The sequence below is a fragment of the Pleurotus ostreatus genome, assembly GCF_014466165.1.
Source record: "Pleurotus ostreatus strain PC9 chromosome Unknown scaffold_2, whole genome shotgun sequence".
Classification (NCBI taxonomy): Eukaryota; Fungi; Basidiomycota; class Agaricomycetes; order Agaricales; family Pleurotaceae; genus Pleurotus; species Pleurotus ostreatus.
The window spans coordinates 1622230-1646354 of record NW_023503157.1 but is presented as its reverse complement, the minus strand read 5'-3'; the positions used below and the strand labels follow the sequence as shown (position 1 = coordinate 1646354).

Below are 24125 nucleotides of genomic sequence, written 5' to 3'. Positions count from 1 at the left end.
CGTGCGTGGTTGAACATGCTAGAAAGGAAGGAAGAATTTCTAGAGGAGTAGAAAGTCTAGTAGAGCAGTGTTCATCATCTAATGTCTACGTGCTAAACGAGGACTCAAAGGGTCATGAAGCCAATTCTTCAACGGAGGGGCAATCACACTAAGGGAGTAGATGCGTCAGTAACAAGAAAGCGATGACCAAACGTCGTACTTACAATTAGATTGAGATCGCCGTAGGCTATGATGCGTTCGGTTATTGATGTTACGATGCATCAAAAGGGGTGGACTTACCATCATCAACTCTTGAAACCGTGGGCCAGAACTTCTTTTCCAATAACCAGGGCGCTGGGTAGGCTGCATCTTGACGAGAGTATGGTCTGTGGGCGTTGTACATGAGAAAAGGGCATGAAACATCTTGGCATACATAGCCTACCTCTTCCATTCCTCTTCGGGCAAGGCAATGACATGAACGGGATGAGGAGCATTCTTCAGAAGGTTGTTATCCTTGGGCATCTTCCCGGTGATGATATCTTCGGCTTCTTGACGAATTTGGATCATAGCATCACAGAACCTGGGCAAGATCTGTTTGAAGGAGTTGCGAGGAAGAAGTTCGATTTACATACCTATCAATCTCTTCCAGGGTTTCAGATTCGGTGGGCTCTATGAGCATACACGTCGAGATAGGCCACGAGCAGGTGGGAGGATGGAAACCATAGTCCTATATCAGTGATGTGAGCTCATTGAATGTTATGATGCGTTCTACCGGACCAACCTGAAGGCGTTTCGCGAAGTCGGTGACTTTGAGTCCAGCAGCCTTGTCAAACTCGGCGAGATCTATCAACAACTCATGGGCAACCCGGTTATTATCGTTCTTGTAACGTAAGCTATAGTGACCAGCGAGGCGGTGGGCCATGTAGTTGGCATTTAATAGGGCGACGCGGGAAGAGTCGGCGAGTCCTTGACCACCTAGCATCTTGATATATGCCCAGGAAATAAGATGGATCGAGGAGCTGCCAAACGGCGCAGCTGAGACGGCGTTGATGGCTTTGCTATCATGTTGTTGGGCGAGGTAAGGATGGGTGGGCAAGAAAGGCGCCAGATGTTCCGCAACACAGATAGGGCTGTTTTGAAGTCAGTTACAGCTCTGAATGTCCGAAAGAAACTGTCTTACCCAACACCTGGACCACCACCGCCGTGAGGGCTACAAAGGCATACAATGAGTAACTCTTACTGGTAACATTAGATCAACAACTTACATCGCAAATGTTTTATGAAGATTCATATGGCAGACATCTCCACCACAGGTAGCAGGATTTGTGGAACCAATTTGGGCATTCAGGTTGGCACCGTCGAGGTACACTTGACCACCGTTGTCATGGATGATTTGACAAGCCTTCATCGAATGGTTAGAAACTGGAAGAGAGGTCAACGGGAAACATACTGTTTGGACGCCGTCTTCGAATACACCGAAAGTAGAAGGATAGGTGATCTGCAACGTATTAGATTCGAGTAGGAAGAGAAGGCTGTTAAAGCTCACCATGAAAGCGGCGAGGTTCTCCTTGTGTTTCTCAGCCTTTGCCTTGAGATCTTCCAAATCCAAATTACCATTCGCGAGGGCTTTGACGGGAACAACCTTCAATCCAGCCATGACAGCAGACTATTTGAATAGTAATTAACGGCTATCCACAAGGCGACGGGACGGACTCACGGCGGGGTTGGTGCCATGGGCACTAAGAGGGATCAGGCAAATGTCGCGATGCCCCTCGCCGCGAGATTCGTGGTACGCGCGAATGACGCAGAGACCAGCGTATTCACCAGCAGCCCCGGAGTTGGGCTGTAAGGAAGCGGCATGGAAGCCGGTAATCTTGCAAAGATCGTCTTCAAGTTCCTGTAACAGCTGAAGTTTAAAAAGGTGTGGATGGCACTACGTTTCCACCAGCTGACCTTAATGACGGTGAGATACCCTTTGACTTGATCGGCGGGAGCAAATGGATGGACGTTACTGAATTCCGGCCAGGTTAGCGGAATCATGCTGCTGGTGCTGTTCAACTTCATGGTGCAACTTCCGAGGGGGATCATGCTGTGAACAAGGCCAATATCCTTCGACGCCAAGTGTTCGATGTACCGCATCATTTCTGTCTCCGAATGGTGTTTGTTGAAAACCGGGTGAGGCAGGATGTCAGTGGAACGGCGTAGATGGGAAGGGATAGCGACTTTCTCGGGCAAGGCGAGGGACGACCTTTCAACCGGGGGAAGCGAAGCAGCGGATGCAAAAACGTTGATAAGAGCCATGATATCAATAGGTCCAACGCTTTCATCAAGAGTGACACCAACGTGGGTATCATCTACAAGACGAAGGTTGATGTTCGCGGCCATGGCCGTGGCATGTACGACATCGGATGTACCAGTGACGGCAGAGACGTCGAGCGTGAGGGTGTCAAAGAATTCGTTGTTGATCGACTTGTAACCATAACTCTCGACCGCCATTTTCAAGACCTGTGTTAATGCGTGAACCCGCTCGGCAATGCGCTTGATGCCTTCGGGTCCATGGTAAACAGCATACATGGCCGCCATGTTGGCAAGGAGCGCTTGACTCGTACAGATATTGCTGGTCGCCTTCTCGCGTCGAATGTGTTGTTCGCGTGCTGATGATACGGTCACGTGGTAAGCCTTGAGGTTAATCCAAGTGAAGTGTGGGACGTACTCTGTAGAGCCAAACGGTAGGCAGGACGCCCTGTGGCATCCTTACTTCGTCCAATCAATCTCCCAGGCATTTTACGTTTTAACTTGTCTGTGACCGCAAAGAAGGCCGCGTGGGGGCCACCATAACCAGCAGGAACACCAAAACGAGCTGAATTTCCCAACACGATGTCGGCCCCCCATTCTCCAGGAGGCTTGAGCATCGTCAGAGCGAGAAGGTCCGTGGCGCACACAACCAAGCCCCCAGCGGAATGGACGGACTCCGTCAGAGCGCCAAGATCTTTAACAGTGCCGTTAACGTCAGGGTACTGAACGAGAACACCGCAGAGGTCTGCGCGAAGGGCATCATCAGATAGAACCCGATCAATGTTTCCCGTGACGATATTGATACCGAATCCCTTTGCACGAGTCTCAAGAACCGCGAGAGTTTGTGGCGAGACCCCAGAATCTACGAAGAAAGACCGCTTCCTGTGACTGGAGTTGACGTAGGCCATGACCATTCCTTCAGCAGCAGCGGTAGCTTCATCCAATAGCGATGCATTCGCGATATCCATAGACGTGAGAGACATAACCATTGTTTGGAAGTTGACGAGAGACTCCAAGCGCCCTAGAAGACCAATTACGCCGTGAATATGCAGATGGGGAAGTTACGACATACCTTGGGCAACCTCAGGTTGGTACGGAGTGTATGGCGTATACCATTGGGGGTTTTCCATGACCTTGGCACTATAAGTGATGTACTCGCAAACAAGGGAGGTGATACTCACGTTGCGCAGAATAACCGGAGGAACCACAGCGTTATGATAACCCATCCCAATATAGCTCTTAAATTTATCATTCTGCCCACCGAGTGCTTTGGCTCGTCGGTGGAGCTCTGATTCGCTGAGTGGTGGAATTGTCCCGTTGGTCACCGTGTTTTCGACACGAATCTGCTGAGGCACCGTATCAGCAATAAACGCGTCGAAAGACTCGTATCCCAAAGCCGACAGCATCTGGGATGTCTCATGGTCATCGGGCCCGATGTGGCGGTCTGGAAAAGTATCCAGTGGAGCGAAGAGAGATGAGATTGGCTTCAGCGACGCAAAGTTGCGCGTTCGCCATGGCGTGCGACGAGCCCGAGGTACGACAAAGAGTCTGACGCCTGCAGACCACCGCAGGGCAGACATGGTGGTTGAGGATGAAGAGGAGATGGAGGGATAAGAGTAATAACTCAGTAAAGAGGAGCTAGGGTCATGCTTAAATGTTCACCGAGCCGTTCACCGAGTAAATTTGCTTATCGGAGTGGAACGATGTTTGATAGGCGATATCTTGCGTAAATCCAATCAATTCTTGGCTCTGAGCGTTCGAGACAACAACGAACATCGCGCTATTCATGCTGCTCGCTGATAAGGACGACGAGCTCAAAGTCCACAGTCGGCGCGCCAATTGTCCAAAACGGGTCAAGAAAAACTTTTTCACTGGCTCGGAGCAACGGCACCCCGCCTTCCCACGATTTCACCCTGAAATCTCCTTTTATGGCATCAACGATAGCCCATCAGCGCATGCATATCGAGCAAACGTCAGGACATCGTCCAGTTGCTTCCTGTAGCCTAGATTCAGCGCGTTATCACGGATTCATTGAATGGGATCCAGACATACGATGGTTCGCTGATCTCCTGCTCAGGTGTTCCGTGTACCCCGTCGCGATTCACTTCGCCTGCTAAAACGCGCAGCGCTGCCTTGGCAGACCGTGCATCTGCTGTTTGGATCTTCTCTTCGTAGTATTGCAGAGTAGCGATAATTCGACCGAGTCTGTCTATGGGTAGTTCGAAGGAGTTCGAGCCTCTTCTTCCTGGCGATTGTGGTACTGCGAGCGTTTCCTGGAGAATAGCGAGCTTTCGAAAGCATTCTAACGATCTGACTAGTTCATACTAAGGGAAGTGGATTAGTATGCGTATCCCAAGTAGGTGCATCAGCTTACTATGAATTCGTGTATTAAGCGAGGCGTCGGCAGAAAATGATCTGCTCGATAAAGTGACAGATAGATGCACAAGATGGTCTTCGCGAGGGCTCAGTTGATTTGATGGATCCACGACGACAGCTCTATTTACTCACTTCTTTTGACAATTGCTCGACGCCTCCCGTAGTAGCTAAGCTATCTTGCTTTGCCACTAGGAATTCGAGCAATCCGCACAGGGCTCGCCATAGCTCGCCCCAATGATATTCTGAAGGACATGAGTTAGCAAGGTGGTGCAGGTGAGGGGGGTAAATACAAACCTAATCGGGTCTGCCCATTCTGTAAATCCCATAGGACCCTGTAACAAATCTGAACAGTAAGTCTAGACACAGAGTCAGCAAAATTATTCATCCCATGAGAGGCAACCTACAAATAAGATGCCGTGTCTAATCGTTTATGCAAGTTATGGCGCAGCCAAAGAACACAGCAGTCCAGTATCGAACACAATGGCGAAAAAGGCGCATTGATTATCGGTAAAAGTGGTTGCCTCTGGCTTTTATCAATTACCCATCCAAAATCATATTCGTGGCCGGTAACACTCACCTGTCGACAAAGTCGAATAGTCTGCGGAACAGGGGGAGTGAGCGCCCTCAAAAGGGCACCGTTCTCCACAAATGCCAGCAGTACATTGAGACACAGATTGGCGTACGCGGCGGCACGGGGTGAAGCGGTTGATGAAGCATGGGTGATGAGATATGAAGAGAGTGTGAGTATGGTTAATGGTAGGCGTCCATGGATAGGTTTTGATGTACCCGGCTTCTCCAGATCTGGCGATAGATAGTCTATTAGGACTGAATTGAACGTTGAATTTGTCCTTGTGAACTCAAACAGCAGGAGTAACACCGCAGTCGCCTCTATGGGCCTATGTATTAACGCGCTTAGATAACGCTATTACCAGTGGGGTTCAGCACTTACAGCGACTTGAATAATTCCCGCGGAGGGTCCAGAGGCTTCGATGCTAGTGCTCTATCTGGTCGCATGGATATTACCATAGACGCTAGAGTGGATGTGAACGTAGGAGGCGAGTCATCAGAGACCTCCTGGTAAGCTCTGAGACAGCTATCAGCATGTCTAAACGGTAGATGCCGTTAAGACACTTACTTAATTGCAGCTTGGAGTGCATAATCTGATGCCCAACATATCTGCCGAATGAGATCCTTGTCATCGACTTGCCGTATACGCTGCAGATACGGGTTGAGTTTCGCAGCGTCAGACTTATGGTAGTTGGCGAGCAGAGCAAGCAATAGCGATGCTTCGAACGTGAACTGCTCGGTATCGGGTGTCTTGATGAACTACCGGTGATAGGTTAACCGTCGAGATGTATGAAAGCCAACGAAATTGGACTGACTGTCGCAATAGATGGAAATAAATTACGCCTCAGAAAGTACGCTCCAGGACTCAGCTGCCCGATGCCGCACATATAGATGAGAGCAACCTGTAACGCTTGATGCCTAACTCTTGCTGAACACGTTAAGCAGCACTTCTACGACCAATTACAATGTACGCAACACTCACCAGGAATAAGGGTATCCACTATGGTCTCCTCGATAAACACGACGAAATTCTGACAATATAAAGACATTCAACACCACGTCTATTACGAAGTATCTGGGTAGGAGACTAACCATAAAGTACTCGTCACTTTGGCCAACACCGCCGGCCATGACCTCCATGACTTCCCAGCCAGACATATTCTTATTGAACATACACCTCAAGCTAATTTGCAAAGTCTCCAGACAATGCGCCCGACGCACGTCCTCCTTCTGAGCGGCGTTAAACTGCTTCACACATTGTAGGAATATGGTGTTCAGGAGAGGCTTTACAAGATATGGTCAACCCACTGCACTGGTCCATACTGACGGTAGTTTTGACGTACTTTCAAGTAGCCGAGGTACGCTGACTTAGAAGGTTCATTTAACTTCTGGAGAAGGAACGCTCGATCAACGTCCAGAGAGAAAAGGTGGGAGAAGAACGCGTCCTCGGAGTCATTTGGGCTGATCTGCGAAGGCTTCGATCCTTGTAATAGTTTGTTGTAGATGGCTCTGAACTTCGGGGTCAATGATAATGACCGCCCACCGTTCATCGGTGTCGGCGCGTGAGATGTGACAATAAGGTACAGAGGTGTGAGCGCCTACAATTATTTACCCTATATCGAAGAGGTGATGAAATAGGACCACGGTCATGGAAAGGGTAGACTGGTATCTATCATCTCAGTAATCCACGCCATCAGAGTTTCGTCACGAAGTTGGACCTCCTTCATGAGATTACAGACACCAACAAAGGCTTTCCTCCCCCTTCTCGCAGCCTCCCTTTCACGATCCCCAGCTACCGACACCGTAACCTCGTCGTCATTCTCGTCGACGATGCCAGGGAAGCCAAAATGGTCTGCATCGTGCCGTGGGGCAGCCTCCTCGTACGCGAATGACGCACGGAACAGACTGCGGATGCATAGGAGAGAAGTCAAGGCCGTAGACGAGGGATCGACACGCGGGGCTTTGTAGGTGATGACAGCATCCCTCGCAGGTGGGAGCGGCCGCGTCGTCGGATTGGGTATAGGGTACTGTGAAGTTGCTGATGGTAAAGTGATAATGTCGCTCTGTGAGGGATCCTGTGGCGCTGGTTGGGAACTTGCGATGTGGGTGAGACAATGTACTCGGAGGGCTGCGGCGGCCAATGGTTTTTGAGTGCATTTCGACCATTTACATGGGGAAATATCCTGGGACTTCAGATGCTCGAGTAGGTGGTCGTATAGCTCCCTTGCTGATTTAAACGCGGGCGTACCGCATATCGAGCGGTCCCATCGACATTTGAATTTTTCTGCGACGACAATGTCCTTCCTCCGGTCTACACCTCGAACGACAAATCTTGCAGGGTTGCCCGGGAGTACCATCGCCTGGCCTTGAGGAAAGATCAAGTTGACATTCTTAATAACCTCGGACGCTACAAGGAGGGGGAACCGATCTTGAAACTGCATGAAAATATCTTTGTAGAGATTCCAAAACTCCACTTGAGTAAGCTCTCCATCTTGTTTGGCGACGAACATGGTCTTCATCCTACACAGTCAGCAGAAGTATTAAAACAGGTCTAATCGAATCATGAGGGATGAACTACTAACCACTCGTAACATCTCTGCGGCTCTGGCATTTCCAGAAGAGCATCCAGTTCTTCTTTGGTAAGTTCGTGGTCTTTAGTGACTACGGTTGTTGAAGGCGTAGTGTGTACGACGCCGGAAACATCATGCGTTAATGTATCAAGTTCGACTTGGTCAGCGAGAAGTATGTTGACAAAGATTTTCAACACTCCTGAGATCTCCGGACGCAGCAAAAAAGCAGTTGACATTGCCACGTTGGAGAGGTGCGCGTATAGAAAATTTAGACATTCATCCACAAGTCCAATATCCTCCCGAAAGAGTGGAAGATAACGAATTGCCGCGTCGATGGCTGGCGCGGAGTCCGACAAGTTGGAGGCATTCGCTGGATTGGATAGTAATATCGAAAGTGCAGAAAAACACCCCATGATCAAAGAGCGGTCCGAGGATCGTGCTAGAATAGCGTTCAGCCGAGGTATTGGGTTTGGGGATGACTGGGGTCGAAGAACTACACTTGGACCGATGATTTGTAGTAGGTCCAGCGCGTAAAGAACGAATTCTACATGCGCATCCAACGTGGGATCCAGATTTTCCAGGAGTTTGGTTACCAACGGAAGTGTCGGGACGGTCCACAAAAGTTCCTGCGCATGAGCTTCGTTGAGACCAACAGACTTGAGAATGTGCAAGCACTCGATTGCGTGCCGTCTTTTATTGGCCGCTTGTGGGTTCGGCGCAAATAACGAGGGGGTATCATTAGTGGCTTTGTATCCCTCCTCAGCATACCACTCTGGCCATTCGTAGAGTGCCTCCAAGAGACTCGGGATTCCTTTCACTGTAAAGTACTCGTTGGTAGTGAGCCTTGATATGCGATCCAGAGCCCAGTTGATTTCTTCGTCTATACCGGACTTTGCAGCCAGAAGCATTCTGTTAGAGTGCGTTGGTTCCATGTACCAGCCTAAGTAAAAACGTAAACAACTTATTTGGATGAGATTGCGAAGAACATACGTTCATAATCGTCAATGACTGTAGAGGTTGTGCGCAGTTGTGGTTGTGGTTGCGGTTGTTGCTGCTGCTGCTGCTGAGCTGGCCTGTAGTATGCCTGCTGCACCTGAGCGACCCGAGGGGTCAACATTTGAGGATTGATGCTCATGGTGATGGTAATCGCGCTTCAAGCTCGAGCTTTGCTCCTACGCGTAAATCAGTGCCACGGGGTCACGGGGTCAAGTAATCTAATCTTCCTCAAGATCACGAGCTCCAAAGCTCCTTGCTCTCAACGCTCACCACGATGGACGCGCCGCAGCATCCCTTCTCTCTGGTTTCCCAAAATCTTTGTTCTATTGGAGCTCTAACAGTGGACGCGTATCTTAACAATTTACCCAACGACTGCCTCTCAGACCTGCGAAAGTCAACCCAGGGGAAGAAGTTCGAAGGCAGTCATCCACATGGCATCTCCCCTATCACCCGCCTGGCACAAGCCTGTAGCCGTGCGTTCAGCCTACCAAATCTCATAAACTACGAACTTCTAGAGAAGAATGACACGACTGGCGTTCACTGGAAGTGCATCTTGACAATTAGTCGTCCTGATGGCCAAGCTCGTTCATACCAGACGGAGTTCGTTCATTCACGCAAACAGGATGCTCGAACCGGCGCGGCGAACGTCGCCTTGCGGCTAGGTGCCATCGAGTTCATTACTTCCTTCGGTTGTAACTCGAGTTCACGACGCTCGTGCGATACACCTGCCCTTGTGAATGACGGCGCTGAGACCATCAACAACGTCGAGAAAATCGAATCTCTTTGCAAGCAATGGCACAACGAACAGGTCACTCCCCAATGGACTCAGTTCATGGTCGTCGACCAACAGAATCGGGGCTCAGGAGCGGCTAAATACGGTGCTGCGTTACGCGTCCAACTTTCCCCTCATCTACTGGAAGTTTATTCTACCGATGTAACTTTTCTTTCCTATTCGGAGGCCCAAGCCACATGCGCCCGCGAAGCTGTCGACAGTGGTGTGCTGGAGTTCATCCGGTCTGCGAGTAGCGGAGCCTCCCAAGAACCGCATTTGGCCAGTATGCCTCCAGCTCCATCAAGTTCAAACGACCACATGACCTTGCATACCTTCTTTGATGCTCTACCTAAGCCATTTCCCGACTTCCCAGATCCCCATGCCACGACTGTTGCTGAGCTACCGCGTGCTCCTGTAGCATATGTCAATAATGCTCTTCAGTCATGTCGAGGCGCCCGTTTCAGTGCACAATACATTTGGAATAGTGATTATTCCCACAATCGTAAGCACATTGCCATATATCTCAATTATCTATGACATTGTTCCGTTTCATAGTCCACGGATGCCTCCTTCGTGTCTGTCGACCGAAACATACCAGGTCCTATCTGGTGGACCCAATCTTTCACAAACGCAATGACGCTAAGTCGGCCGTTTGTCTTTTGGCTTTTTCTCAAGGCCTCGGTTCGTACATTCGCTCGGTTGCGGAAGAAATCGAGCGTCAGGTTACACCGACAATGCGCAAAGCTGTAACAGAGCGAGTTCTTTCAACGATATCCTCAATGTGTGTCAAAGCCTCAAACTTACTCCACGAACCTGTCCAGGCATATGAATATCGCGTGGACAACGACGGTAAGTTAGTCTCTCGTGGGGATGCATTGTATATATAACCGGAACACATATAGCTGTAGGATGTACGTTGAAACTGCCCATGTTGGCCACCTATGACGCCAAAGCGGGAGGGCAGAAGCTTCAGTTCAAAACGTATGTAGCGGATAGCGTTTATGCAAGCAAGGCAGACGCCAAGATTGCAGCTGTATGGCAAGCATTCAATGACGAAGACGTCAACTCCGGGTTTCAAATCCCCACCTCGTCAACAAATCCTACCGTCAATGGGCCAAAGGGCAAGCGCAAAGCAGCTGACGCCGAGCTAGAGCCAGGTGAACTCAACCCAGAACCATCCAGCAGTTCAACCAAAGCTTCCAAGCGACGGAAGCGACGGAAGTTGACTGCTGGTTCGCACCGCATGGGCATGCAGAGCGACGATGAGGATGACAGTCAAACCGCACCTTCGAACGCAAAGGATGTCTCGCAAGCTAAGCCGATGCCTAGCGCAGCTGGGCCTTCTCGACCGAAGCCATCTACATACAAGTCTCGTTCTGCAATGAATGCAGGGCGACTTGGTGGAGATAGTCAGGCTCGAATTAGGTCCGTTGACGCAGGGCTCCCGAGGCTGACGCCGATGCCCATGTACCCTACGGATCCGGTCTCGATGTACCCTTCACCTATAGTCCCATACTACCACGTCAGTCCGCCGGATTATAGGCCCCCTTTCCCGCATGCACGCAGAGGAGACCCGTACGGCGATGCAGCCTCGAGGCTATGGGCGATGCCATACCCTCATCCCCATATGCCGAGTATGAGGGAAGATCGTCACTATCAACAACAACTGTACGTCCCGCAGCCTCCAAGCTATCCACGACAAACGTATATCGGCGCGCCAGCCAGTGCGCCAGCGTGTCCAGCCAGTAGACCACCATGTAAGCGTCAAAATCGACCGTGCCTACTTCTACTAACGTAACTACTCCCCACCCGTTATACGATAGTTATGGGTTCAGAGGTGGAAGAAGGCGAGACTTTGGACTGGACTTAACTCCCACTACTCGTCTTCCTGACAATGTTCACTTGTATCCATCACGCTGTACAAACGCACAAATGGCGGTGTTGGCTGAAAGAGGTCAATTGCATCCGGAATTGAAAGTATGGTAAAGATGTCTATGGAAATACCCTACGCGCCTCATGTGTTCATAATTTCTACCCAAGAAGCACCGAACACATCATCCTGTGGATACATTTGGCGCAGCTGAGAGCTCAGCAACATGCGCCATCTATTCGGATGCGGGTCGATGCCCTCAAAATACGCCCCGAAGTCCTTTTGAAACTTAATACACTGCAAAACAAAGTCCGGTGAAGTCAGTGCTATGGGTTGAATGTTCTCTTCGGCGACGACTGAGTACAAGAGCAAGTAGATCAAGATGTGCATAGGCGTTGACGACAGGGTGTTCGACTTACATGTCTGAAGTACGCCTTGACTGTTCGCGGTGATAGAGAGCGATGAGTAGAAGGGTTGGTGTGTTCCCCGTGACAAGTTATCTATCCCGTTTCGGTCTCTCCACTGTTTGGACATCGTGCAGGTGGGCTGTCGTTGCAAGGATCAGATACACGGCCTCATACAGCACCGTATACACATACCTCCCACCCAATGATACAACCGTGGTATTGGTACTTGGCGTGGACGAAGAACATGCCGACGAAGTATTTGACCTGCGGATGCTCTAATCGAGAACGCCTTCGGGCTCGGCCTTGGAGATACTCATCCTGACCTTGTTGGTACGCAGAGGTCAGCATCTGTCGAGTTCCATCGGGGTGCAATATCTTGGCCAGAGCGGGAAGTACGACGTAACTGTCCAGTGGGGATACAAGAGAGGCTTCCTGCATGAGGAAACGCACTAAACCGGGTTCACCTGTCATTGCAAGGGCAACGCAAGACGCGGTATCCACGGCATATTGGATATCGACGGTATACTCTCGTGCGCTTTGTGAGGAGTGATAGATATTCCGGCCAGCTCTCACGAGCATGTCTAGTCCATGGGCCGTAAGGCCCGCTAAATTCCAGGTCTGAACGCCTTGAAACTCGGATAGATCGTTTGATAGGATTGCTTTCGAGTGGGAGTTGAATACATCGACGTAGAAGCCATCACCATCGGAGAGGGGGATGTGAGCGAGAACTCTTCCGGGGAAGTTCACCGGGAACGCTGTGATACCTATTCTGCTGGCAAGGGATACGAAGATGTGGACGAGTGAAATGGGGATCGTCCGCTTGTGAGTGGTCAAGTAGGCATGAGGGAAACTATTCATGGTCAGAGTGAAAGCACCACCTAAATCGACTGATTAGCTATGGAGGGTTCGGCGTTGATACGGACGTAATGCTACCTTCCGCGGGTCCAAACCCTTCGTCACGCATGAACCGACATATACATTCGCACTTCTCCTTTAGAAACTCAGGTGACGGTGTTGATGGAATTGGAATACCCTGAGATTTGACAAAGTTAAGGTATTTCGTCCCTAATGCATCTAAATGGGCGGCAAGCTGCGACTCGTTCAATGATAAACACTGAGTCACGAAGGGGGTTAGCTCACTGTATATGGCGAGACCCCAAAGAATACCGAGAGGGTATTGTGGCTCTCCGTGAATGAGACCGAAGTCGGAGAAGCTACAAGCCGCTCCCAAACTCCGAGAGCATGAAACCGTGCAATTGTGCGGAGTAAATTCTGCGCCCAGTAGCCCCGAGTGAGCGAGCGAGGCTTGCCATCGCGTACAGGGTCCTTGATAACAGCCAAGCATTTCTCGGGCACGTTGTACTCCACCTCCAGTTCCAAGACATCCCAACACTCGAAATTGAATGGTCCTTCCGTATTCCAGAAACTCTCCCAGTTGGTGCGTTCACAGACAACACTGTCCAGGCATTGCAAAGTCCTCTTGTCAATCCGTCGTCTCTCGAAGTATCGAGTTTTCCAGTCATGGATATCCGCTGGGATTGGAATTGGCAGGTGTGTATAGCGCTTCCGATAATGTGCTTCCCATATTATAGACGAGGAAGCTGCCTGCCGTAGGACAGAGTTCGTCTGCAGGCAGGATACAAGTGCCTTGACGCTGGCGTCGTCGTGAGCTCGCCTTGTAGGCGGGAGGTGCGACAGAATTTGGACGTAGATGTCGTAGGGCAGTATGACAGTCATGATTCTAAAGCAACTGTGGCAAGCGCTGGTTGAATTTGATCTAATCTACAGGGCGCCTATCACAAATGTCCACGATCGGCTCAAGTGCTGTTACACTAGAAGGAATTCCCGTATCCCAGAAAGAACATTGTCCCAGAACGTCTGAATAGTCTCCTCCTCGAACCCATTCTCGTCGTACCCGAGACTAACCCACAACTTCCCAGCAAAGGTGTACGCGAACAGCAGCATTCCACCAGGCCGCTGGCGAGATCCCGTCGTAAGCGAATACAGCTGGATGTCCGGGTATGTGCTATGTTTATACATCCCATCTAGATTGCCAAGGAGCGATAGTCCTAAGGTTGCGATCGATGGTGGTTTCGAGGATTTCGGTTTGTTTGATGGAGGCGGTGCTTGCCATGTCCCATTTGCCTTTGCGTCGTCTTCCTTCGCCCAACCTCTGGCTCGCTGACCACGTTCAATGGACATTAGTCTGCTTCGAGACACAACCATGCGGCTTTTGGCTGCCTGGGAGCTTTGATCTTTGGCTGAACGCGCCCGATGCCAGAACGTCTTGTCGACATTCGATGAAGGTAAGAACCCAGGTAGCGTCACGTTGAAGTATCCGACGGCAAGGAACCAATAGGATTCGTACAACGACTTGTTTGCGATAAGATAGGGTCTCATGTTGAGAGCAGAGTACATCATCCTGATAAACGAAGTTAAGTCGGCGCGGTTATGATTAATTGACTTGATGCTTACATGGGCAGCTCCGGATTCCCTTTGTTTAGTCGAATCCAAGCAATGTTGCAAATAGCGAACATAACGCTGGAAATGGAAACGCCTCGAGCCTTACAAAGCTTGAGCATTCTCGTCGTCTCAGTTGCATCGAATGGTACTGTAGGCACGATCGTATGTCGCGGTTTGCCAGAGGCTCTAGGGAACGCATGTCCTCCCTAACACACAAGGGCTTCCAGTTAGCTGAGCACGACATACAATAGATATGAATAAACCTTACAATCGACTTTTCCTGATTCCTCGCGAAGTCGATCTGTTCAACAGCACGTCGGAACCTCCCGCCGACGACAGGTGGAAATCTAGCCTCCATCGACGAGGGAATTACAGGGCACTAATCCCACAGAACGTCAGCCACCAATCAAAGTACGACACTGGGGGAAATACCTCCTCCGGGATCTTCTCCCATCGCATGGCCCATTCGTCCTGCATGATCGCTTCAAGTTCATCATCGGACTTGCTGCTTCCAAAAAGGCTAAAGTAGTCGTTGGCGAACTGATGTAGGGCCATCCCATCGCCGAGGAAGTGTGTCGCGCATACGATCCAGTCACAGGTCACGTAAGACTCGATTAGTTGTTTGGCTGAGCCTGGATCCGGTGTAAGAGGGGGACTGGGGAGGGAAGTGCCAGCATCGTCAGGTACTGAGAAATACAGATATGACAGTCGTTGATTGGACAGTGTCCTCGGGCCATTCAAGAAGGAGTCAATCAGGTCTAATTGCGGCCCGTTAGTGATACAGCGAGGCATTGAATAAGTGGCGCAAGTTACACACCGTCTTTGCTACGAGAGCTTGCATCGAAGTTGTTCCTGGCATCTTCCAAGGCATGTGCTACCGAAGCGGGAGGCGTGAGCCTAAGCAGGCAAGCGTAAGTCGCGGGTCAGGGACCACATGTCTTCCGTATCGACGTACACAAATTGTATATTGTCGTAATCGCGCATTTCCACATTCGACATGAGGAGGGGATGCCTCATACGAAGGATAGTCCATACAAGAGCTGCGCGTTCACGCCGTGCCAGCCCTTTCGGCGCACGGAAGCCAATATGGAGGTACCTGCTCGTCCGAGGTAATTAGTGATGTAATCGCCGCTAGGAACTCGGGACGACGTACATGTCGTTCACGCCATTCTCGCGAGACGGGAGGAAATACGACGACTCGCTGTCACTTAGAGGCCTCGCGAGCAGGGGCTTCGGCGCCGTCTTTCCGGATATGTCGATGGGTGTGTTCGGCTGATTGAACTGTTCATCGGAAGCCAACGGAGGGGTAAGGAGAGAGCCAGTAGCATTGGACATTGCAGTGGATATGTCGCAGCTGAACGCGGGGCGAGTTCCTTTTGAGTCTCGGCATTTTACAGCACCAAGTACTCGATCTTGAGACAAGCGTACGGCAGTGTGCGACCGTGAGCAGGGCAGCCTTGTCCGTCAGCCCGAGATTCTGATCATGCTTGATATGCTTTGATCCACGTTGTTCCTGAAGAATCTGAATGCCAGTCCAATAAGATCAACGGCCCCCGAATCAGGACTTGAAAGGATTATGTACCACCACTGACGCCGCGATCAAGAGTGACACCCGGCATGTTGAATTTGAGATTCGATGTATAATGGGAGGTATGTAAACCTGTCAGTGCCGGTCACCTGTTAACGTGAGCTGAGTTCCACATCCGAAACACAACCTCGAGTGTCGTTCCGTAACACTGTTCCTCGAATGTCGCGTCGACTGCGATAGATCGATGATAAAACAAAAGGGGCATGCGTAAAACAAGGACCAAGTGGAACCATTACCACTGCACCAATGAAAATTCTAGGCGTCGCAAAAATAGGACAACAAACGTTAACATGCACCCTGGGCCTCGGTGGCCCAACAATAATATTTTAAGAACCATGCGTATGAGGTAGTTCCGACGGTACCTGGCCGCAAAGTTATATCACTCAACGTCAGGATTGTCAGCGCGGTGGCGGTTTGGTTCGATGCGTTCCCTGATTAGAAAGGCGAGACCCATGAGTGCACTCGGATATTAAGCGGGAAGCAACGGGAAGCCAACGAAAAGAGGGAAAGTTGAGTAAGAGGTACAAGCGCGTATGAGGAATGTCCGCGTGAGGTGCTAGAGTGTCCAATCCAAAGCCCGATTCTATGTGTAACAAAAAACGATGGGAAATTATTTATCTTCTTCAAGCTTCTCGGGAGCTTGCCACACGACCGTCTCGACTTCTGATTCCGTCTTTGATGCCGAAGCGCCGGATTCAATGTCTGCGGGACGTCGTGGAGCCTTTGCGGCTGTCTCGACGTGTTTAATCCAAGTGAAGAACCTAATCGTTGGGCGTTTGTTATGAATGATAATGATGGATATAAAACAGCATGACTTACAGCGTCCCCGCTAGAATGATCATGATAGATACGCCTCGGTTGCTGTGACAAACAATTCCATCAGAATAAATGAAGATGGAAGCTCGCTATCACCTACACTGTGAGTATGTCGCTGAAAATCCAGACCCCAAGGAGAGTCTGTAATACCGATCTTGCTGCCTATGGAACGGCATAATTGGATAGAGCGGCGCGCCGAATGGTACCACTTACGCTAGAGAACATGTGTGTGATCGGGCTGGTGACTTTGATGCTGAGCAAACCGGCGATACAGAGCAGGAAACCAAAGAAGCCCGTGACAAGAGTTCCCCATAGGAAGACATTGCTATTCCAATCCGCGGTTGCCGTTAGTGATTGCAAAATCGCAGGCTCGCCGCGGAAGAGCACGAATGGGAGAATCATGATAGCGGAGCCCAGGTTGGTCCAGTAGGCAAGCTGAATAGCGGAGTTGTTGCAGTAGGGTAGGGAACTCTTGATGAGGACGGCATGGAATGCAATGAAAAGTGAAGATAGGACACCATAAATGAGCGACACAAGTGAAGGAGTGGCTTTAGTTGGAAGAGACGATGAGGGTGTGACGCCGCACAAGAATCCGAATGTGACAAGGATTGCAGCAAGGACGACCTTCTGAGAGGGCACGCTCCTCGTAACGATACTTGACACCAATATTGTGAGAGGAAGATTAAGGCCTCTGGCAATCTATAATACGTCATTTCAGTAGTTAAACTCAAGGTTCCCAGATGAACGGCTCAGCGGACCTGGAAGAAGGATGCCTCTACGTCGCGCAGACAGAGGGTGTTGAACACCAAACCGATAATGTTCACTGCAACGACAGGGAACAGTTTCTTAGCGACATCGAGCTCTAGTTTAGGGATTTCAATCCGCTTCGATACCAAGGCTGATGCGTGCAAGAGAACGACTGCGATGATGAGCTGAATGAGAAGTAACATCAGGGGGATGTCTGGCGAGCTATTCAGCACGGCCTTGTTCCTGCATCGATGTCAGCACGAGTCTCTAGGACGCGTACGATTGCGCTTACACAAACACCATCTACAATCCATGTCAATACCTTTGCAAGCCACGCAGAATACGCTACTTACCACCAACGCTGCACACATATAGAAACTGACCACCCCCGCGACCTGGAGAACTGTCGCATCGTTGTTTGTCGAGTGGCCTGGCATAATCGCGGTTGGTACAAATCTCTGGACAAATTTGTGCCGGTATGGTATTTATACAGGACGATCCGTCCGCCGGGCTGCCTCAAGGTGCATTCCGTGAGCTGAGCCGAGACTGAACCCCCAGGCAACATGGCATGGACATGTCTGGGAAGATCACGGTCCCCAGATCCCGTCAAACTAAAAGGTGTTATTTGTCCCTTGTTTGTCCCTTGTTTCTGATAATTCCAGGAAAGGGAATTCCAACCCTAGGGATCTAGGATCGATTGAATAGCCGTTCAATGTAAATACCTACGCGAGCCTGGAAATGGGGAAGACAAGGACACAAATATTTCTCCAGAGTGGCGACTGCTGCAACAGGGACCGACGACGAGTCCCCCCTCCCCCTCCCCCATGTCCACTTCAGAAGAACCTCTGCTAGGCGGCTCGGACTATGACTCGGGTGACAAGTCTCTTCCCGAGTGGCGACCCAGCCGTCTGTCACCATCAAGAACAAGACGCTACTTCGTGGCCTGCATATCCTTGGTACTGGTAGCATTGGCTGGTTTCTTGTTTTTCCTTTGGACGACGCGACATGCGCCGGGTCTCTCCATCACCCCGGAGGACGTCCCGCCTCCGCTCATAATACCTCCTTCGAATTCTTCACCGATACTCGAAGTGAATCTACTGGACCCTTTATTATCTCTGAAAGGGCCTCCCACGGCAAGTTTCAGAGGTACGCAGTCGCCCACCGCCCTCCCAAATACAGCCATTGACTCCCGCTAGACAACTTACGACCGGAACTTCAGTATATAACATCGTGGCCATCAGCAGGCTGGAGTGAGTCCTCATCTGCGTCCTGCCTTACCACGCGCTGACATCCCGTAGCCAACGATGTAATGACCTATGTGCGCAGTTATCCTCCATCTATGTATACCAGCCGAACTTAACATCAAATAATCTACTAGGGAAACCTCATCTACCTTGCCCTAATAACCGACCGTATACCTGTCATTCCTATGTTTACACCGTCTCATATCGGCGGAGCTGTACCACCTATACCTTTTGGCGAAGTATTCGACGTGCCGCGACTGCGCAAACTCCTCGGCCGACCAGTCCTTGAATGGCGCGAAGTCAAAGACACCTCAAGCGAGACTGTCGACGATATTGGCTGCTGGAACCTCTGGGAATCTGTCCAGTATTATGAGCACCGCCCACGCGGTAGTTCAGTGCCTACTCACCTCAAACTCGGTCCGTCTCCCAACACACCCGTTTCCCCAATCCAGTTGCTGACCATCCATTCGCAGACATCTCCTACACCAAAACACCCGACTGGACAAAGCGGATCCCCAACTACGAGCACGACAAAAGCAGCACCTTCTGGAGTCTCGCCAGCCTCGCGTTCCCTGAAACCCGAGCCAAGAATCTTGTCCCACCACTAGAGTCCCCCGAACACCATGTGTCGCTTCCCCCCGACGAGCAGATGTTGTGCTTCGACTATTTGTACTATGTTTGTGCTAATGAGGTTGGTGGCGTTGCCTCGTTTGCGATGGCGTAGTGGATCGTTTACTGATCTTGACCTAGGCTTTCGAATGGGACAAGGATTACGGCCCTGCATGGCGATATGTAGGGCAACACATGAGGTGGACCACTGCACTGCAAGGCCTGGCCGATGACTATGTTCGGGCCACTATCGGTGTAACGGACGAGGACGAGCCAACGCCACCTGTACGTACCTATGTCTCTTTACCTTCTCCGGTGTTGCTTAACATTACACTTCATCTCCTAGTTTATATCTATTCATGTACGACATGGCGACTTTGCGGTATATTGCGGCGATCGCCCGGTCGAGGAGTGCTTTGCTCCAATCTCGGTCATAGCTCGCCGTGTGCAGGAGGTCAAGGACGAACTAAAAACGCGCAAGGGCATCGATGTCCGCCATGTTATTATGACAAGCGACGAAAGGAATACAACGTGGTGGGATCAGGTGACGGAGCAAGGTTGGCTGCAGGTCAACCATTCGAGGACTGCCGAGCTGTATGGGACCTGGTAAGTGACAATTTCGAATATCGACCCCACTTTCGCATGAGGCTAACGGTTCGATGTCATCCGCAAACGTAAAGGTACCCTCTGCTCATTGACGCCGTGATTCAATCGGGGGGGATGGGGTTCGTCGGAACGGACACATCGACCATGTCAATCCTCGCGCTCCGAAGGGTCCAGTCATGGCGAGATGGCGCGACGAGGATGTTCAAGTGGGGCAGGCCAGATTCGGATGATCATTAATTCTGCCTCACGCATGCATGTGCCTCGATCTACTTCTCATTCATTCATTCAAGGATTTTCAAGGGACTTCCTGAGCTATATGTGCTCATCACATGGACCATGGACGCAAAACGTAGTGCGATGCACGAACTTTATATAATAGGCGGTGTACATACTCTTAGCGTATGTATACGTCGTAGATGCATTATTACAAGCTTCAAACTGACATTGTACTTCTCTATGAACCCCTAGGGGATCACCTCGAACGGCGGCGTCTCCCGTGCTGCTTGATGTACTCAGGATGGCTGATACGAACACCTTGGGATGGCCTTCGAGCTAAAGAGCTGAAAGTCACGCGCAAGCATGCTAGACCGACGGCGACGGGCAGGGGATGCAACGGAAGCCGTGCTACCCCTCCAACAGCTTCGTTCTGGATACGATGATCAAGTTCATGGGCAGTGTGACTATATATACATCTAAGCAGAAGAGAATCAGGGAGTTCACGACCACGAGGGCGGTTCATGACAGTAGGAGGCAAGAGTAGATGCTTATTAAGGAGACTATCGCTATCAGTTGGTCGCGCACTGGGCGCCCGCCCGCCCGCTGAGGCAAACAATTTGATGTCTTCGTCCTCTATTCAATGATACCGCGATCTAATCGAGAGACGTTCGTTTGGACAGAATTAGCCATGCCAGTCCTGCCCTCGTTCGTATGCGCCCACCAGATGGACGCAATATGTGATACGACGCACGACCTTCAGTATCGTGGGAGGAGGGCCTACACGTCGTAGATGCATACGAGTACTAGTGCTACAGGCATTATCAATTATCATTGTACTTAAAGTCCACGAAACGGAATATCTGAGTTCGTCATATTTAGGTCGTGACTTGAGCCTCGGGTCCACAAGCTCGCTTTGGCTTGGATAGTCGCCTGAAGCCATGCTCGGCCAGAGCGTTGGCAACAGAGATGGCTGAAGGGATAACGACAATGATCGCAAGGATCTGGCAATAGACAATGTCAGATGGGGGACAATGGATCTTAGCAGAACGCGGCATTTACCTGTCCGAATCCCCATTCCTTGATAACATCGTCGTCCGATGGGTTGAAGGCCACCATCAACTCGGTTGAGACGACGGAATACACTAACACCGTCGCATAGAAGATCATGATACCAACAAACATGGGATCAAGGTCTGAAGACCAGCGGCGCTTCTTGGAACGGCGGCGTGTGGCTCGCTTGATGGACTCCGGGCTACTGGTACGAGTGTCTTGAGGGAGTCGGTCAGTCGATGAGTTGAAAGCAGCTCGTAAATGTGTCGGGCGGGCGACGGTGGGTAGGTGGTATACAACGGAAGCCGTAGTAGAGTTTCGGACTGCCGGACTATTCCCTCGCTGTCTTCTTTGGTTTCGTTTCAGATACGACGAATGAAGTTCATGGGCAGTAACGCAGATATAGACTGCTGCGAGGAGGACAGATATTGTGATCCCCGCCAACCGGCCAGAACCGAGGGCGGGAGCTCGGATGACGAAGAACACATATCGCAGGAGGCCAGAGCATTGTGCGTCTGGGCCGAATGTCTTCGCCGTAAGCCTATATGTTTGATGATCGATGAGAAGGTTGAGCCAACATCGTGGGGATGTACGTACCACATGTAGAGAGTTAGGGCCATGGACATCAATGTTTGCAACATCGCAACATATTTGACGTGGTAATCCAGGAATTTCCCCCGTCTCTTTGCTGCGTCGGGATCGCGTTTGTTGCTCTTGGCCTTCTGCCGCGAGTAGCTAGCAAGAGCTACAAAGGTGCCAAAGTTCGCCAGCCTTGGCAGAAGAGTTAATAGGCGGCACGCAATGCGAATTTTTGCAGGCCCACCAGACAAGGTTTGATACCTGCAACGCCTGGAGCAGGGACAACTTGCCGACCTTGGCCTGAACCAGAGCAGCAACCTGCAGGCCTCCACTAGTGGCGATGAGGGTGTACAGCGCACTTGGTGCATCTTCCCAAGAGCGATCGACGAGGATAACTGCATGGAGTGGTCAGATCAGACTGCAATGGAGTACTAGTGGAGACCCGAACCCAAAAGAAAGGTTTGCAGATAGAAACTGATGCGAACCCCGACGCCGCTGATGTCTGGGTTGCTAGTGAATGCGACGGTGCAGTCGTTGGCGACCATGATGGTGGGGTGACTGCAAGCTGGTGGCCTTTGCTGGGGAAGCCCTTTGACCTTTAAATACTGTAGACATTATCTCGAAGATAATACTGAGGCTGTACGGCTGTAGAGCTATGCTGGCGTCGTGAGACCTGATGCATCGATGAATACGGTCATGGTGATGGTACGGAACCAAAGGCATCGGGCGCTTAGCAACTACAAGACTCAACACCGACGATCGTGACCACAGTGCAGTATAATATTTCCCTGCTTCCACCTGCACGAATCTAACATTTCCCTTTCCCCCACAGTCGATGGAGCGGTAGCCCATGCATTTTCACATACTCGGAATAGGGCCAATCGGCTCTTTGATAGCGTACCATTTGCGCCGAGCTCTTCCGCCCAACCATGCCGTTAGTCTCATCCACAAAAACCTTCGCCAGAGCAGGGAGTCCATCTCTTCTGGTGGCTCAGTGTCCGTTGAACGCGATGGCCACGTATCTACGGCGGTAGGCTTCCGCCATGAAGTCTTCGAACAACCATATATACAGGCTCAAACCCAGAATGAGGACCCAAAATCCACGGAATCACCGTCGTCCAGCTTATACGAGTCGGATGAATTCATAGAATCACTTATCGTCACCACCAAAGCCCACCAGACAGTGCCAGCTATTCGGAGGCTCCTGCCTCGCATCTCACGCGATTCGACCATTGTCCTTCTGCAGAACGGCATGGGTGTATACGAGAAGCTAGCTTCGGAGATATTTCTCAACGCCCGGCTGCGGCCCCATTTTGTCCTGGCCTCCAACACCCACGGTGCGTTCTTCAAGAGCATGCAGAAAGTAGTCCACACCGGTGTAGGCGCTATCGACTTTGGCATTGTCCCCGATATCAATGGCCGCGACTACGAAGCCGGGTTCGCGAATGGCAACAAGCCTCACCCCCACGACATCATCCAAGCTCAGGAAGACCCCGCATTCCCCCACTATCGCACCCTTCGTAACACCGTCGCGGCCTTGCTAATGCTCAAATCCCTCAACACGAGTTGGAAACCCATGGCCGATATTCAGGTCGCCATGCGCCGCAAACTCGCCGTCAACGCAGTGATCAACCCCCTCACCGCGCTGATGAACTGCCGGAACGGCGATCTTTTCAAAACGGAGGCTTCTCTGCGCATCATGCAACGCGTCTGCCAAGAAGCAACCGACGCGTACACCGCTCAGTTGCGTGCCGAGGCGGAGGACTACCTAAGCAAGCAAGCCTCGCAAGGCGCTGATACGCAGAACATCTCTGTCGGTACCTTCCCTCGCGGCTTGACGCGTTCTGCGCTACAGGCCGAGTGCCTTCGCGTCGCCGAGGTGACCAAGGGGAATATCTCTTCCATGCTGCATGACGTTCGGCGAGGAAGACGGACAGAAATCGAGTTTTTGAACGGGTACTTGGTTGGCCTGGGCGGGAAGCATAGAGTCGAGATGCCCGCTAATATCATGTTAATGAACCTCATTAAAATGCGGAGTGCTATACCAATAGACCAAATATTACCTTAGTTTAAGTTAATGCATTGCAGCACTGAGCGTGCGAATTTATATCGGCGTCTACACTATAAATTTTCCGATTTTACAAGCGTGCTGTTTCACCTCCACCATCGTCCAATACCATAACTTCCAAATTACCTGCGACGCCCGAGTTTGAGTCTGATCTTTCTTGCCTACGCGCCGATCCATGTACCCAGTCAAGGCCCCTCCTGCCCTCTTCATGGATCATTTCCTCGAGGGGTCTGTTACGGTCATGGAAGAATAACGCAGCGTGTCGTCTCCCCTGCTTGTCGTCGTTTTGATGGCAGCAGATTTCTGG

General features: G+C 50.9%; 10 protein-coding genes across 10 annotated transcripts; 3 read left to right on the top strand and 7 right to left on the bottom strand.

Annotated features, from left to right (window-relative positions):
* Nucleotides 1-112: 112 nt before the first annotated feature.
* GCV2 (glycine decarboxylase subunit P) lies at nt 113-3854 on the bottom strand (the record flags this gene model as incomplete). The annotated part of the gene is made up of 15 exons (XM_036772953.1): nt 113-148; nt 204-226; nt 280-365; nt 422-559; nt 612-706; nt 761-1109; nt 1160-1189; nt 1245-1381; nt 1430-1477; nt 1526-1645; nt 1697-1876; nt 1933-2633; nt 2693-3295; nt 3347-3407; nt 3456-3854. 15 exons carry the CDS (start codon nt 3852-3854, stop codon nt 113-115), a joined length of 3006 nt encoding a protein of 1001 aa, XP_036634426.1.
* A 346-nt stretch (nt 3855-4200) lies between these two features.
* Nucleotides 4201-6767, bottom strand: PC9H_003359 (uncharacterized protein; the record flags this gene model as incomplete). Its single annotated transcript, XM_036772952.1, has 13 exons — nt 4201-4270; nt 4327-4598; nt 4649-4726; nt 4783-4892; nt 4945-5006; nt 5055-5173; nt 5228-5546; nt 5600-5734; nt 5786-5976; nt 6033-6145; nt 6200-6248; nt 6310-6501; nt 6561-6767. 13 exons carry the CDS (start codon nt 6765-6767, stop codon nt 4201-4203), a joined length of 1917 nt encoding a protein of 638 aa, XP_036634425.1.
* A 96-nt stretch (nt 6768-6863) lies between these two features.
* On the bottom strand, nt 6864-8922 carry RSC9 (Chromatin structure-remodeling complex protein rsc9; the record flags this gene model as incomplete). The annotated part of the gene is made up of 3 exons (XM_036772951.1): nt 6864-7737; nt 7800-8727; nt 8778-8922. 3 exons carry the CDS (start codon nt 8920-8922, stop codon nt 6864-6866), a joined length of 1947 nt encoding a protein of 648 aa, XP_036634424.1.
* Nucleotides 8923-9057: 135 nt separating this feature from the next.
* PC9H_003357 (uncharacterized protein) lies at nt 9058-11425 on the top strand (the record flags this gene model as incomplete). The annotated part of the gene is made up of 4 exons (XM_036772950.1): nt 9058-10057; nt 10111-10404; nt 10458-11312; nt 11379-11425. 4 exons carry the CDS (start codon nt 9058-9060, stop codon nt 11423-11425), a joined length of 2196 nt encoding a protein of 731 aa, XP_036634423.1.
* Nucleotides 11426-11569: 144 nt separating this feature from the next.
* Nucleotides 11570-13569, bottom strand: PC9H_003356 (uncharacterized protein; the record flags this gene model as incomplete). The annotated part of the gene is made up of 5 exons (XM_036772949.1): nt 11570-11781; nt 11845-11971; nt 12025-12710; nt 12766-12922; nt 12973-13569. 5 exons carry the CDS (start codon nt 13567-13569, stop codon nt 11570-11572), a joined length of 1779 nt encoding a protein of 592 aa, XP_036634422.1.
* A 90-nt stretch (nt 13570-13659) lies between these two features.
* On the bottom strand, nt 13660-15630 carry PC9H_003355 (uncharacterized protein; the record flags this gene model as incomplete). Its single annotated transcript, XM_036772948.1, has 7 exons — nt 13660-14254; nt 14308-14501; nt 14564-14674; nt 14728-15053; nt 15113-15192; nt 15251-15391; nt 15449-15630. 7 exons carry the CDS (start codon nt 15628-15630, stop codon nt 13660-13662), a joined length of 1629 nt encoding a protein of 542 aa, XP_036634421.1.
* Nucleotides 15631-16493: 863 nt separating this feature from the next.
* On the bottom strand, nt 16494-17883 carry PC9H_003354 (uncharacterized protein; the record flags this gene model as incomplete). Its single annotated transcript, XM_036772947.1, has 7 exons — nt 16494-16644; nt 16703-16744; nt 16800-16861; nt 16913-17398; nt 17458-17689; nt 17739-17749; nt 17800-17883. 7 exons carry the CDS (start codon nt 17881-17883, stop codon nt 16494-16496), a joined length of 1068 nt encoding a protein of 355 aa, XP_036634420.1.
* Nucleotides 17884-18270: 387 nt separating this feature from the next.
* PC9H_003353 (uncharacterized protein) lies at nt 18271-20142 on the top strand (the record flags this gene model as incomplete). Its single annotated transcript, XM_036772946.1, has 8 exons — nt 18271-18592; nt 18643-18696; nt 18745-18764; nt 18825-19107; nt 19164-19381; nt 19441-19584; nt 19646-19905; nt 19980-20142. 8 exons carry the CDS (start codon nt 18271-18273, stop codon nt 20140-20142), a joined length of 1464 nt encoding a protein of 487 aa, XP_036634419.1.
* Nucleotides 20143-20996: 854 nt separating this feature from the next.
* Nucleotides 20997-22295, bottom strand: PC9H_003352 (uncharacterized protein; the record flags this gene model as incomplete). The annotated part of the gene is made up of 5 exons (XM_036772945.1): nt 20997-21122; nt 21181-21712; nt 21769-21942; nt 21995-22145; nt 22199-22295. The coding sequence occupies 5 exons, from the start codon at nt 22293-22295 to the stop codon at nt 20997-20999; spliced, it is 1080 nt and encodes a 359-aa protein (XP_036634418.1).
* Nucleotides 22296-22600: 305 nt separating this feature from the next.
* Nucleotides 22601-23818, top strand: PAN5 (2-dehydropantoate 2-reductase (Ketopantoate reductase) (KPA reductase) (KPR); the record flags this gene model as incomplete). The annotated part of the gene is made up of 1 exon (XM_036772944.1): nt 22601-23818. One exon carries the CDS (start codon nt 22601-22603, stop codon nt 23816-23818), a length of 1218 nt encoding a protein of 405 aa, XP_036634417.1.
* Nucleotides 23819-24125: the final 307 nt, after the last annotated feature.